Source organism: Hyperoodon ampullatus (genome assembly GCF_949752795.1).
Source record: "Hyperoodon ampullatus genome assembly, chromosome: 2".
Lineage (NCBI taxonomy): Eukaryota > Metazoa > Chordata > Mammalia > Artiodactyla > Ziphiidae > Hyperoodon > Hyperoodon ampullatus.
The window spans coordinates 143,630,055-143,644,241 of record NC_136915.1 but is presented as its reverse complement, the minus strand read 5'-3'; the positions used below and the strand labels follow the sequence as shown (position 1 = coordinate 143,644,241).

The 14,187-nt window shown below is 43.2% G+C and overlaps 1 protein-coding gene across 1 annotated transcript in view; it reads left to right on the top strand.

Moving 5' to 3' along the window:
- Positions 1-14,187, top strand: part of HHAT (hedgehog acyltransferase) — a gene marked incomplete at both ends in the record, with an annotated part of 362,271 nt that overhangs the window by 130,341 nt on the left and 217,743 nt on the right. The window contains one exon of the mRNA XM_079697991.1: positions 3,227-3,377. Within this exon, the coding sequence (XP_079554117.1) occupies positions 3,227-3,377 (151 nt within the window). The remainder of the gene's footprint in view (positions 1-3,226; positions 3,378-14,187) is intronic.

The window sequence follows — 14,187 nt, the reverse complement described above, 5'->3', positions numbered from 1 at the left end:
TTTCCATCCATATTGGGGGAAAAACATCCCCAGTTATGTTATCTTCAATTAGATCTAGCCACAGAGTTCTATTAAATACCTGTACAAAATTAACCCTTTCCTTAGCCTAGTTCCATATGAAAGTACTAACAAATGGTGACGATTGTATGCAAATGGTGATTCATAAGAATGTAGATTCAGTTATGGATTTTAATTCATATGCCTCATATATAACAGCTGTACAAAAAAAATGTCAAATTAAAGGCAGCATTTGAGACAAGGAGCAGCCTGTTCTTTCTGATCCGGTATCTGTTAACAAGGAAAAGAAATCTCTGATGCTTCATCTATAAAAGAGCTCTGGGTGGCCTTGACCATCCATGTACAGTCTTCCATAGGTCCTTTGATACCTTCAGTTCTTCAGGCTGATCACTGTCAACTCTGGAATCTTTGTGCCTTTTAATTAGTCATTCTTACTTATGTCCTGCCTTTTGGTAGCTCTGGGACTTTTCTGACTAGAGCCTGGTGGTTCATTTTGAAATATTTTATAGGTTCCCTCACTGCAACCCCAGCCAATGGAACTGATTTCTCCATCATTCAGGGTAGTCCTGTGCCCCCCAGCAAATGCTTTTAAGATGGTATTGTTAGCATATATATCCATCTTCTTGATGAATTTGTATATACACACCCACACACACATGTATATGTATTCACACACACACATGCACACACATCAGCTTTTTTCTTGTCTCTTATCAGATACATCCAAGAAGGCTACCATTAGATACCAGCCCTTCCAACAGATATGACTGTAGTCTGATTTCCAAAAAGAACCTGTTTGACCACTCCTGAGCGGGACTGAGACATGGTGATTCCTGGGGTTTTCTCCTTATAGGACATATGGCTGTTGAATTTGAACCACTGTTTGCCTTTGCCCAAATTGTATATTCAGAAAATGGCTTATGTGTTTCTTCTGGCACAGAGTTACTATTTATAGACACACATTCCATGGTAGTGATATTCTTTCAAAGATCCTCGTGTAACTTCAAGAGGACCAGATAGTAATATCTTCTGCTAGTACTTCTTTAAGGCTTAGCTATTTCCTTCAGACTATCCCATAGATAAGCTGGTCAGTGGCATCAGCCTGCCCTGCATTATTTCCCTGCACGCTGAGGAAGGTGAGTTTGGAGGTTGGACAGCACGTGGCCACTGGTCATCTACTCCAGGGTTTCCTCGTGCACTTTGCCCTTGGCCTTCTCCTTATGGGCACTGCCCTGGCAGACTCACTTCGCCTCCTCACCCTGCTGCTGAGGCCAGCAGTTTGCCCAGGTTTGTGGTGCCCTGTAGACCTATAGCCCAGATCCCCCATCCTCCTCTCAGGGTGAAGAGGTTGGAAGCAACTGGCCCAGAAGCCCACAGGGATGTGTCAATCAGTAGAGCATCCTGAGCTCCAGCTGGAGACATGGGTTGCCCTCAGAGGGCACAGGCGGAGGCCTGTGGCACCAGAGTATGTGTCTCGGCCTCAGATCTCACCCTGCGCGCACACCCTGCATTCCTTTTGCTCCAGAAGGACACAGTTCTGGCCAAGAAGCTGCTGGTTCTTACAGCTTGGGGCCCTTATGTTTTTTTTTTTTAATAGCTTTATTGTGATAGAGTTCACGTATCATACAATCCATCCATTTAAAGTGTACAACTCAATGGCTCTTAGTATATCACAGGTATGTGCAAATATCACCACCACCAATTTTAGAACATTTTCATTACCTCAGAAAAAGCCCCTACCATTTAGCGCCCCCCCCATAATCTTGCTCTCCAGCCCCTCAGTGCTAAGGAACTAGTAATCAACTTTCTGTCTCTATTTCTGCTTTTGTTTCCCTCTTCTGGACTTTCATTTGAATGGAGTCATATAATATGTGGCCTTTTGTGGCTCACTTCACTTAGCATGTTGTTTTCAAGATTCTTGTTGCAGCATGTATCAGTACTTCATTTATTTCTTTTTTTTAAAATTTATTAATTTATTTTTGGCTGCATTGGGTCTTCATTGCTGCGCACGGCCTTTCCCTAGTTGCAGCGAGCGGGGGCTACTCTTTGTTGCGGTGCGTGGGCTTCTCATTGCAGTGGCTTCTCTTGTCGCGGAGCACGGGCTCTAGGTGCATGGGCTTCGGTAGTTGCAGCATGCGGGCTCAGTAGGTATGGCTCACGGGCTCTAGAGCTCAGGCTCAGTTGTTGTGGCGCACGGGCTTAGTTGCTCCAGGGCATGTGGGATCTTCCTGGACTAAGGCTCAAACCCATGTCCTCTGCATTGGGAGGCGGATTATTAACCACTGCACCACCAGGGAAGCCCTTCATTTCTTTTTATGGCTGAATAATTTTCTACCATATGGCTATACTATGTTTTATTTATCCATTCATCTGTCAATGGGCATTTGGGTTATTTCCAACTTTTGGCTCTTGTGAATAATGCTGCTATGAACATTCAGGTACTAAGTTGCTATGTGAACCCCTGTTTTCATTTCTCTTGGGTATATACCCAAGGGTGGAATTGCTGGGTCATATGGTGACTGTATGTTTAATCATTTAAGAACTGCCAAATGTTTTCTAAAGTGGCCGCATCAGGACTTCCCTGGCGGTCCAGTGGTTAAGACTCTGCACTTCCACGGCAGGGTGCATGGGTTTGATCCCTGGTCAGGGAACTAAGATCCCCCATGCTGTGTAGCATGGCCAAAAAGAAAAGTGACCACATCATTTTACATTACTACCAACAGTGTATGATGGTTCCAGTTTCTCCACATCTTTGCCCCCTTGTTGATCTGACTTTATGCTTCTAACCATCCTAGTGGGTGTGAACTCACGTGAGGTTTTGAAAGGATTTGGGAAGGATTTTTCCTTTCTAATAGTTTTTAATGCCATATATATATATATATATATATATATATATATATATATATATATATATATATATACATATCTATGTGTTTTTAAAGTGTGCCCTTTTCTAGCATTTGTAAAAGCATGACTGTTAAGAGGTCCTGTTGCCTGTCACAATAATAAAGGAGATTTCAATATTTGTTAATCCGAAAATATCATTGCCCAGAACCGACATGGGAGACTTGTTAAATGTGTGAGTTGCGGGGAGGGGAGGGGAGTGGTCGGAGAAGCGGGAGCAGGTAGTGTGTTTCTGGAGCCTTGCATCTTTCCCAGGTTGCTCCACTTCTTGTCGCTGTGTCTAACAGGTCCCTCTGTCTTTCAGGAGGACTGGCGTTGGCCCAGGTGCTCTTCTTCTATGTGAAGTACTTGGTGCTCTTTGGTGTCCCAGCTCTGCTCATGCGCCTGGATGGACTCACGCCACCGCCGCTCCCTCGCTGTGTGAGCACCATGTTCAGTTTCATGGGGATGTGGAGGTCAGTGGCTTGGTTTATTAAGGCCCTTCAGGGACATGCAGTGGGGGGACCCATGGCTTGGCCAGCTTCAAAGCACCTGGGCCACCATCCTTTCTCTGCCCTTCACTCAAGCCACGTTTGGCACTTCGGTTTTTTTAATCTGTCTAACAGGATGACAATCCATGTTTTCTGAACCTCTCAAAAATATTGTCAGGCTACAAAAATTGTGAGGTAAGAAAGTTTCTCACCAAGTTTGTGTACAGATACACAAAGGGCTATGTCTAAAGCAGTTTTTTACTAACTTGGGACATGACGTATATATATATATATATATATATATATATATGTAGATATTTTAAATTAATTAATTAATTTAGTTTTGGCTGCACTGGGTCTTTGTTGCTGTGCTCGGGCTTTCTTTAGTTGCAGTGAGCAGGGGCTACTCTTCGTTGCAGTGCACGGGCCTCTCACTGCGGTGGCCTCTCCTGCTGCAGAGCACAGGCTCCAGGCTCACGGGCCTCAGTAGTTGTGGCTCGTGGGCTCCAGAGCGCAGGCCCAGAGGTCGTGGTGCACGGGCCTAGTTGCTCCGCGGCACGTGGGATCTTCCCAGACCAAGGCTCAAGCTCGTGTCCTCTGCGTTGGCAGGCAGACTCATAACCACTGTGCCACCAGGGAAGCCCCCATGACGTATATTTTGATGATTTTATCGCTGTCTGTTTTTCTTGAAAATGACATCTTTGTATGTGGGACTGTAGGTTTAAAAAATGGACTTAGGTTAATAGCACAGGCCAGGGCATTTACTAGCTCTCAGATCCAGGGCAACTTACTAAATCTAAGTTTCAGTTTTCTTATCTCTTACATGGTAATAATAATGGTAATGATAATAATAATACTCATATCTAAAAGCTGTTTTGGAGATTAAATAAGCTAATATGTACATTGAAAGCATCTGGCACATAGTAGGTGTTTACAAACGTTAGCTTTCATCTTTATTTATTTATTTATTTGTTTGTTTATTTATTGGCTGTGTTGGGTCTTCATTGCTGCATGAGGGCTTTCTCTAGTTGCAGTGAGCAGGGGCTACTCTTCGTTGCGGTGCATGGGCTTCTCATTGTGGTGGCTTCTCTTGTTGCGGAGCATGGGCTCTAAGTGTGCGGGCTTCAGTAGTTGCAGCATGCGGGCTCACTGGTTGCGGAGCACGGGCTCTAGGTTGCACGGGTTTCAGTAGCTGTGGCTCGTGGGCTCTAGAGCGCAGGCTCAGTAGTTGTGGCGCACGGGCTTAGTTACTCTGCGGCATGTGGGATCTTCCTGGACCCGGGATCGAACCTGTGTCCCCTGCATTGGCAGGAGGATTCTTAACCACTGCGCCACCAGGGAAGTCCCTATCCTTATATTATTCCTACACTCATGCACTTGGCTACACAGGTGCTTCTTCTGAGTTTTCTTAGTCTTCTTGATTTTGCCCCATAAATGTATAGTTGCCCTGGAGTCTTTGTTCTAAAAGATCCCTCAGCTCCCCCTGCCGTTTCTGATTGTTGTTCTCCAGATGGGCTTGCTTGCCACTGTGTTTTATTATCGCTTCCAGTGTGGAACAAGTGGCTGGCTGGCCTTTGCAATTGCAAAGCTAATGTAAGAACCTCAGGCTGAGGACTTGCACATCTGTGGGAGGCAGTGCCTACTTAAACTGTGCTCTTTAGAAGCCTCCATTTGCCTCACCCGAGTCCTGGCCCTGCTCAGAAAATCCATCCTGGCTCATCCAGTCTTATATTTCGTCTCTGAGCTCAGTGAACATTGTTATATCTAATGATGCTCTTGGAAAGGGGGTAGACAGCATGCAACAAACATCCTGGTTTTCCATGGTAATTTATTATGGAGGCTGAATTGATCTAAGCCTCTTGTACACATTTTATTTTTGGTCCAGTTTGCTTCTTGGGATTAGAAATGTCATGTGATTACTGTAAGGAATGTCAAGTAATTGCTTTGATTTGTCTTTTTTTTTTTAACATCTTTATTGGAGTAAGTTGCTTTACAATGGTGTATTAGTTTCTGCTTTATAACAAAGTGAATCAGTTATACATATACATATGTTCCCATATCTCTTCCTTCCTGCGTCTCCCTCCCTCCCACCCTCCCTATCCCACCCCTCTAGGTGGTCACAAAGCACCGAGCTGATCTCTCTGTGCTATGCGGCTGCTTCCCACTAGCTATCTATTTTACGTTTGGTAGTGTATATATGTCCATGCCACTCTCACTATGTCACAGCTTACCCTTCCCCCTCCCCATATCCTCAAGTCCATTCTCTAGTAGGTCTGCGTCTTTATTCCCATCTTACCCCTAGGTTCTTCATGACTTTTTTTTTTCCTTAGATTCCATATATATGTGTTAGCATATGATATTTGTTTTTCTCTTTCTGACTTACTTCGCTCTGTATGACAGACTCTAGGTCCATCCACCTCACTACAAATAACTCAATTTCGTTTCTTTTTATGGCTGAGTAATATTCCACTGTATATATGTGCCACATCTTCTTTACCATTCATCCGATGATGGACACTTAGGTTGCTTCCGTCTCCTGGCTATTGTAAATAGAGCTGCAATGAACATTTTGGTATGACTCTTTTTGAATTATGGTTTTCTCAGAGTGTATGCCCAGTAGTGGGATTGCTGGGTCATATGGTAGTTCTATTTTTAGTTTTTTAAGGAACCTCCATACTGTTCTCCATAGTGGCTGTATCAATTCACATTCCCACCAGCAGTCCAAGAGTGTTCCCTTTTCTCCACACCCTCTCCAGCATTTATTGTTTCTAGATTTTTTGATGATGGCCATTCTGACTGGTGTGAGATGATATCTCATTGTAGTTTTGATTTGCATTTCTCTAATGATTAATGATGTTGAGCATTCTTTCATGTGTTTGTTGGCAATCTGTATATCTTCTGTGGAGAAATGTCTATTTAGGTCTTCTGCCCATTTTTGGATTGGGTTGTTTGTTTTTTTGTTATTGAGCTGCATGAGCTGCTTGTAAATTTTGGAGATTAATCATTTGTTAGTGGCTTCATTTGCAAATATTTTCTCCCAAAGGGTTGTCTTTTGGTCTTGTTTATGGTTTCCTTTGCTGTGCAAAAGCTTTGAAGTTTCATTAGGTCCCATTTGTTCATTTTTGTTTTTATTTCCATTTCTCTAGGAGGTGGGTCAAAAAGGATCTTGCTGTGATTTATGTCATAGAGTGTTCTCCCTATGTTTACCTCTAAGAGTTTGATAGTTTCTGGCCTTACATTTAGGTCTTTAATCCATTTTGAGCTTATTTTTGTGTATGGTGTTAGGGAGTGTTCTAATCTCATTCTTTTACATGTACCTGTCCAGTTTTCCCAGCACCACTTATTGAAGAGGCTGTCTTTTCTCCACTGTATATTCTTGCCTCCTTTATCAAAGATAAGGTGACCATACGTGCGTGGGTTTATCTCTGGGCTTTCTATCCTGTTCCATTGATCTATATTTCTGTTTTTGTGCCAGTACCATACTGTCTTGATTACTGTAGCTTTGTAGCATAGTCTGAAGTCAGTGAGCCTCATTCCTCCAGCTCCATTTTTCATTCTCAAGATTGCTTTGGCTATTCGGGGTCTTTTGTGGTTCCATACAAATTGTGAAATTTTTTGTTCTAGTTCTGTGAAAAATGCCAGTGGTAGTTTGATAGGGATTGCATTGAATCTGTAGATTGCTTTCGGTAGTAGAGTCATTTTCACAATGTTGATTTTTCCAATCCAAGAACATGGTATATCTCTCCATCTGTTTGTATCATCTTTAATTTCTTTCATCAGTGTCTTATAATTTTCTGCATACAGGTCTTTTGTCTCCTTAGGTAGGTTTATTCCTAGATATTTTATTCTTTTTGTTGCAATGGTAAATGGGAGTGTTTTCTTGATTTCACTTTCAGATTTTTCATCATTAGTGTATATGAATGCCAGAGGTTTCTGTACATTATCTTTGTATCCTGCTACTTTACCAAATTCATTGATTAGCTCTAGTAGTTTTCTGGTAGCATCTTTAGGATTCTCTATGTATAGTATCACGTCATCTGCAAACGGTGACAGCTTTACTTCTTCTTTTCCAATTTAGATTCCTTTTATTTCTTTTTCTTCTCTGATTGCTGTGGCTAAAACTTCCAAAACTATGTTGAGTAATAGTGGTGAGAGTGGGCAATGTTGTCTTCTTCCTGATCTTAGTGGAAATGGTTTCAGTTTTTCACCATTGAGGATGATGTTGGCTGTGGGTTTGTCATATATGACCTTTATTATGATGAGGAAAGTTCCCTCTATGCCTACTTTCTGCAGGGTTTTTATCATAAATGAGTGTTGAATTTTGTCGAAAGCTTTCTCTGCATCTATTGAGATGATCATATGGTTTTTCTCCTTCAATTTGTTTATATGGTGTATCACGTTGATTGATTTGTGTATATTGACAAATACTTGCATTCCTGGAATAGACCCCACTTGATCATGGTGTATGATCCTTTTAATGTGCTGTTGGATTCTGTTTGCTAGTATTTTGTTGAGGATTTTTGCATCTATGTTCATCAGTGATATTGGCCTGTAGTTTTCTTTCTTTGTGACATCTTTGTCTGGTATTGGTGTCACAGTGATGGTGGCCTTGTAGAATGAGTTTGGGAGTGTTCCTCCCTCTGCTATATTTTGGAAGAGTTTGAGAAGAATAGGTGTTAGCTCTTCTCTAAATGTTTGATAGAATTCACCTGTGAAGCCATCTGGTCCTGGGCTTTTGTTTGTTGGAAGATTTTTAATCACAGTTTCAATTTCAGTGCTTGTGATTGGTCTGTTAATATTTTCTATTTCTTCCTGGTTCAGTTTCAGAAGGTTGTGCATTTCTAAGAATTTGTCCATTTCTTCCAGGTTGTCCATTTTATTGGCATAGAGTTGCTTGTAGTGATCTCTCATGATCCTTTTTGTTTCTGCAGTGTCAGTTGTTACTTCTCCATTTTCATTTCTAATTCTATTGATTTGAGTCTTCTCCCTTTTTTCTTGATGAGTCTGGCTAATGGTTTATCAATTTTGTTTATCTTCTCAAAGAACCAGCTTTTACTTTTATTGATCTTTGCTATCATTTCCTTCATTTCTTTTTCATTTATTTCTACTCTGATCTTTATGATTTCTTTCCTTCTGCTAACTTTGGGTTTTTTTTGTTCTTCTTTCTCTAATTGATTTAGGTGCAAGGTTAGGTTGTTTATTGAGATGTTTCCTGTTTCTTAAGGTAGGATTGTATTGCTATAAACTTCCCTCTTAAAACTGTGATTTGTCTTTAATTATTTAATCAAATATCATAGGTTGCCTGGCGTTAATGGCAAGTTTAGGAAAGGGGCTCTCTGTCTAGCTAGGGGGCCAGGAAGTGCTTCTGTTTGAAAGGTGAGCCTGGTTGGAAGGCTCTGTTCACTTTTGACATGCTCGTAAAAGTAATTTACTGAATAGACGGGTTGGACCTAGCAAGGCTTGGGGGACATGTGATGAATGCCTTGTGGGACCCAGCACGGTTCCTCTGCCTCCTTGGTGTGAATGCTTGCTCTCTTGCATTTCTTGGGAAGCACATTCTCCTAAAGGGTTTCTCCACTGTTGGCTGGGATAATAATAAAAAAAAAAACCTTGACTCTTGGCCTGCATGCTGGCTCCAGGCGAGTGAATTAATTATTTTATTTTTTGTCCAGGATCCTCTGTTATAGACAAACCACTGAGGTGGAGAAAGTATGTCTGCCAATACCTTTGTCATTCTTGTTTGGAACCAGACTCAGATAGTGTAAGACCCCAGCTTGTTGAAACCCTCCCTCCTCCCGCTCAGTTACTGTGTGGGCAAGAGAGTAATAATGAAAATTTACTCTGAGGGGGGGCTCTGGGGTGACTGCTTGGAGTGAGGTGATTCTAAAGGGCGGTGCTCACAAGGGCGTGGGATGAAGCAGCAGACATGGTCTTTCCTGGTGGTGACCTAGGCTTGTATCCTGGCTTCCTGTAGCAGGCATGGGTGTAGCTCTGCCCCCTCATGTTTGTTTCAGTTTCTTGAAGGGCTTTCTGGTTTGCCAGTGATATGTGGAAACACTTGGGCCTTCATTCTTTGTACAATAACTGTTCCACATTAAGTAGTTGAATTTAGGAAGGGAGATGAACTCTTTTTGAGCAATTCGGGGCCCAATTTAAGGTTCAGAGGAAGTAGTTTTTTAAGTGAAAAGAAAAGAATAAAAATTGTAGATTCTCCTTTGCACTATTTATGATGTTCCTCCACCCTTAGTTTACCATGCTCATAGTCAGGATCTGGTCGCATAACCCTGCAGTGGTCCTGGTCCCCATTCTCTAACTTTTCTCCATAAAAGGTCATGCCAAAGGAAAATAAAATTTCCAATGTGTAGTTTCTATTTATGTCTAATATTTCTGGGCCATCATTGAGGCATTGCTGTAGACAGGGCATTGCTCCCCCTTCCTGGGTTAAGGTTCGAGAAGAATTGAGTCATGAGCAGATGTGAAAGCTGGTGATGCAGATCATTCTGCTGGGCTGTGGCAGCCACTCATACAGTGACACAAAGGGCAAGGTGGATGGGAAGTGGAGGGAAGAGATTTAAAAACAATCTCTGGAGATTGTTTAATGGCTACCTAAGCTTCTAGAAAATCCACACTGAATGAGGTTTACAACTGAGGATGAGAAATGGATTTTTAGCCTCCTATTTGAAAGGAGCCTTACACACGTGAACACTGTGCTGACTGATTGCACCATCTTTCAGTCCACTTAGCAATGAGAGAAGACTTGAAGCCGGCAGCTTACCGTATCAGAGGAACCTGAGTTCTACATCACAGAAGAGATGAAACTGGCCATCAGCAGAGAGATAATGCTCCCTGACATGACAGTTCATTGATCATGAAAAATTGCTATTCGCCCAGATAGCCCAAATGTAAAAGTTAGGACCTGATGTGTTTATAATTTTTTTTTCCTACTAGCTCCTCTGTTTCGTGTAATTCTTGCTCAGATATTTGCAGGCAGAACAAACCCCTAAGGAGTGTGTTTATTCCCACTTGTGTGATTTTTCTGTGGCTGTACAGACATGAGAAATTGAGAATTTTCTGCTTAATTTGGGGGGGTTTCAGGTTTTAATTTAGGTAGGCTGAGATCTGTAATGAACATCTTTTTCCAGGAGTCATTAAAGATGACATTGCGTGTCCGAGGTTCCAAATTAGGAATCTGATCATGTTCTTCTGATTTGATTCCTAGCTATGGAAGCAAAGTGTGCAAAGTGATAGAATTTCCCATGGTGGCTGGTGAGTTATGGGTCAATTTCAATTATCTCAGGAATCTCTCACAGCTTGCCCTCTGCATTTCTTGAACTATGATGCTCTCAGGTCTTCACAGGCAAATTCATGCATCACTGCTTATCCCAGAGGGATCTGGGTGCTCTTGGTGGCTACTAGACCTTAATATATGGGGACATCTTTGGGCTGGGGATGGGAGGAATCCGAGCCCCCTTTTTCAGTGGGGCGTTGATTGCATGAACTGTTAGGTCAATAGAAGAATTTAGGTCCCCAGGTGGAGAGTTGGTCCAGGCCTGCGGTAGATGATAAAAACCAGCTCCACAAACTGTGGGCTTTGGCTTTGTGTGAGTCCTGCCTTTGAATCACGTTTAACCTCAAGTTGCGGGGCAGAATGGCAAGCATGGAGTTTGTGAAATACACAGCGTATCTACTAGCATTGTTGGGGGGAAAGCAGGGAAATTATGAACATAAAGGAGAAAAGATGCTTATTAACAGGTGCCGTTAATAAGAGTTCACTTGTGTTTTGGAGGCAACGTAGTAACTAAGAGTTTGCTACGCCACATACTAGCTGTGTGATTTGGGCAAATGATTAAAAGTCTCTGGGTCAATCTTTTTGTCTCTAAAATGGAGATAATAATAGCCCTTGCCTCCTAGTGGTGACATGAGGGTTGATAGAGCCTGGGGTATAGTCGTTCCTCAGGAAGTGGTAGCTTCTTACCTTTTTTGCACTTGAAAATCTAACAAAGCCAGAGGTGACTGAGAGATGGGCTGGGTTGGGGAAGCAGTGGACAGTGATGAGACTGGCTGAGGCGAGGCTCTGGTCCAGCTCTGAGTCTGAGATGTGACAATTCAGAGATACAGACTGTGGTGGAAAAGAGACGGGCTTTGCCCTCAGGAGGGAGCTTGGTCAGGTTACTTTTACCTCAGTTTCCTCCTCTGTTAAATGAAAGACAGACTCTTGTCACCAGATGATGTCTATGGTCCCTTGCAGTTCTACCATGATATTAGCCCCAGCCCCACTGGATGGAGATGACCACCAGTATCCTCGTGCTAAAATACTCCCACCCCTCCCCCACCTGTGTAATTGGGCAGGTGATTTAACCTCCTTATGCCTGTGTTTTCTGAGGTATCAAAATGGGGCAAATCATAGTGTTTGCCTCCCTGGGGAGGTGCGAGGGCTAAGTGAGACCATGTACTGAAGCAGTGAACACAAGCAGGTGCACTGTAGACATCAACACATTAGCTAATAATCAGAACTGCAGACAGTAGAGTAAAGGCTTCACTGTTTGGTTTTTAATTTCTCAGAAAAGGAAGGCCTGATCGGGTGGCTGCGTGAGGATGTGGAAAGTGGGGGTGGAGGGCGATATGTGGGAGGTGTGGATTTCAAAATGGAAGCTCCGGGGTCCCCGAAATCTAGACCGTCACGACCTCCCCCCTCACCCCTGCAGGAATTCTTTTTGCAAATAGTTTCCAGCTGCTGGCCATTCGTATTAGCTCACATTTTGGACACCTCTCTTAGTCTACCCTTCTCTCTTCTGAATCCCAACAGACTCAGAAAACATATTTTCTTTCTTCTTGCATTCATATATCAAAAATCCTCTTACCTTTTCCTCCAAACACAGACTCCTGTAAATCAAAGCAGAAATGGGATGTCAAGTTGAGGCAGATTTTGTGAGCCATCATTATGTTTTGCTTCCCGGATTTATTTTTACTTCAAAGACAGTTGCTCTGTTCCTCTCTCCATTTCTCCCTGTGTGGAGAGTGTTTTCAGTTCACATATTACTGAGCGAACCCTCAAACATTTTAGGGTACGAAGCGCTTTGATGCAGGGAACACCAGGGCGTCTTCAAACAGAAGGCTTTCATTGGTCACCGGTCACCAGAGCCCAGACATGGAGTCCGACTGCCTGCATTTGAATCCTGGCTCTGTTCCTCATTACCCCGTGACCCCCCTCTGTGCCTTAGTTTCCTTCTCTGGAAAATGGGGATATTATAATACTCATCTCTGGGAACTAAGACCCTGTACTTGTCATGCAGCAGCCATGCTCCACGGTAGTTGTCTCTGTACTTGTTCATATCCCGGCAGACTATAAGCTCTTTGAGGGCAATGATCAGATCTTGTTTTGTTCAGTGCTCTGTCCCCAGCACCCTCCCTGGTTCCCAGCATGTAGTGGGCACTCGGGAAATATGTGCTGAATGGGTGAATCGTCGCTCTTCTCTGTAATTTTGGACACTAGGTCTGAAGAGCCAGATTTTTCAAATAGTTTGATCTGGCGTTTGAGCAGTTGCTCTGTGTCGCTGGCACTGACATATCCTTGCTGAGGTACACACACCGTGACCACTGTCAATACCCCACCCTCTCTATCTCCCTGTTTTTCTCGTTAAATGTGTGTACACATTTGTCAAAATATTGTGTCTGCTTGCGGTTTTCCTGAGAATGCATCTGCCTTGTGAGGAATGAGGGATGTACGCCTTTCTCACTTAATTACTGTCATTATTTTATCTGACATTGTGCCATGTCCTTGATACCAGATGAGGGAGAACATTGCAAACTTACAGGAAGAAAAGAGATTCCATTCAGACTTTGATGTGAGAGAGGAGTTGGACAACTGTTTCTCTTTGGAGATAGGATTTTTCCGAGGGAGGGGCTACGATGGAAGATGGAGAACGCGGAACAGGACTTGGAGGGAAGTGCTTTGAAAACACGTCCTCACAACGAATACAGCTGACCCCTGAGCAGCTCAGGGGTTGGGGCGCTGACCCTCCTGACAGTTGGGAATCCACGTATAATTTATGATCGGTCCTCTGTATCCATGGTTCCGTGGTTCCGCATCCTTGGATTCAGTCAGCCTCGGACCAAATAGTACTGTAGTATTCACTGTTGAAAGAAATCCGAGTATAAGTGGACCCACACAGTTCAAACCCGTGTTGTTCAAGGGTCAACAGTTATGGCAGGAGTAATAATAATAATAGAGGCAGTGGCAGCAAACAGTGCGTACATCATGCCAGGCACATTTCTAAATGCTTTCATAGATTTAACTTATTTAATCCTCACAAAACTCCTACGGTGTAGGTTCTATTATCCCCACTTTACAAATGATGAAGCTGATGGAATCACACACCTTAAATCCTTAAATCACACTGCTAGTTAGTGGTGGAGCTGGGATTTGAACCCAAGCACATGCCTGTAGCATCTGTGCTCAGAATCACCGCCTTTCACTGTCTCCAGTGAAATGGAGCTGAAGTGGATTCCTCCTCCAGGGTCTGGAATGTAAGGCTTGTGTGACAGGCTCTGGAACTTAGGGATACTTGAGAATGACGATGGCTTTTGTACTGACTCCCTAGAAAGGGAGATGGTGCAGGGGGTGAGGGGAAGGGACAGTCGGGCAGTGGGTCGGCCTCTATGTACCAAAGGGATGAGGAGACAGGGAGTTGCCATTTAACCCTGAGTAACTGACAAAGGGAATGGTGTGGGGTCCACAGGGTTTCTGTTCTTACGTTACATCCCTTATGTTACAACTGGCGATCCAGAAACGGCT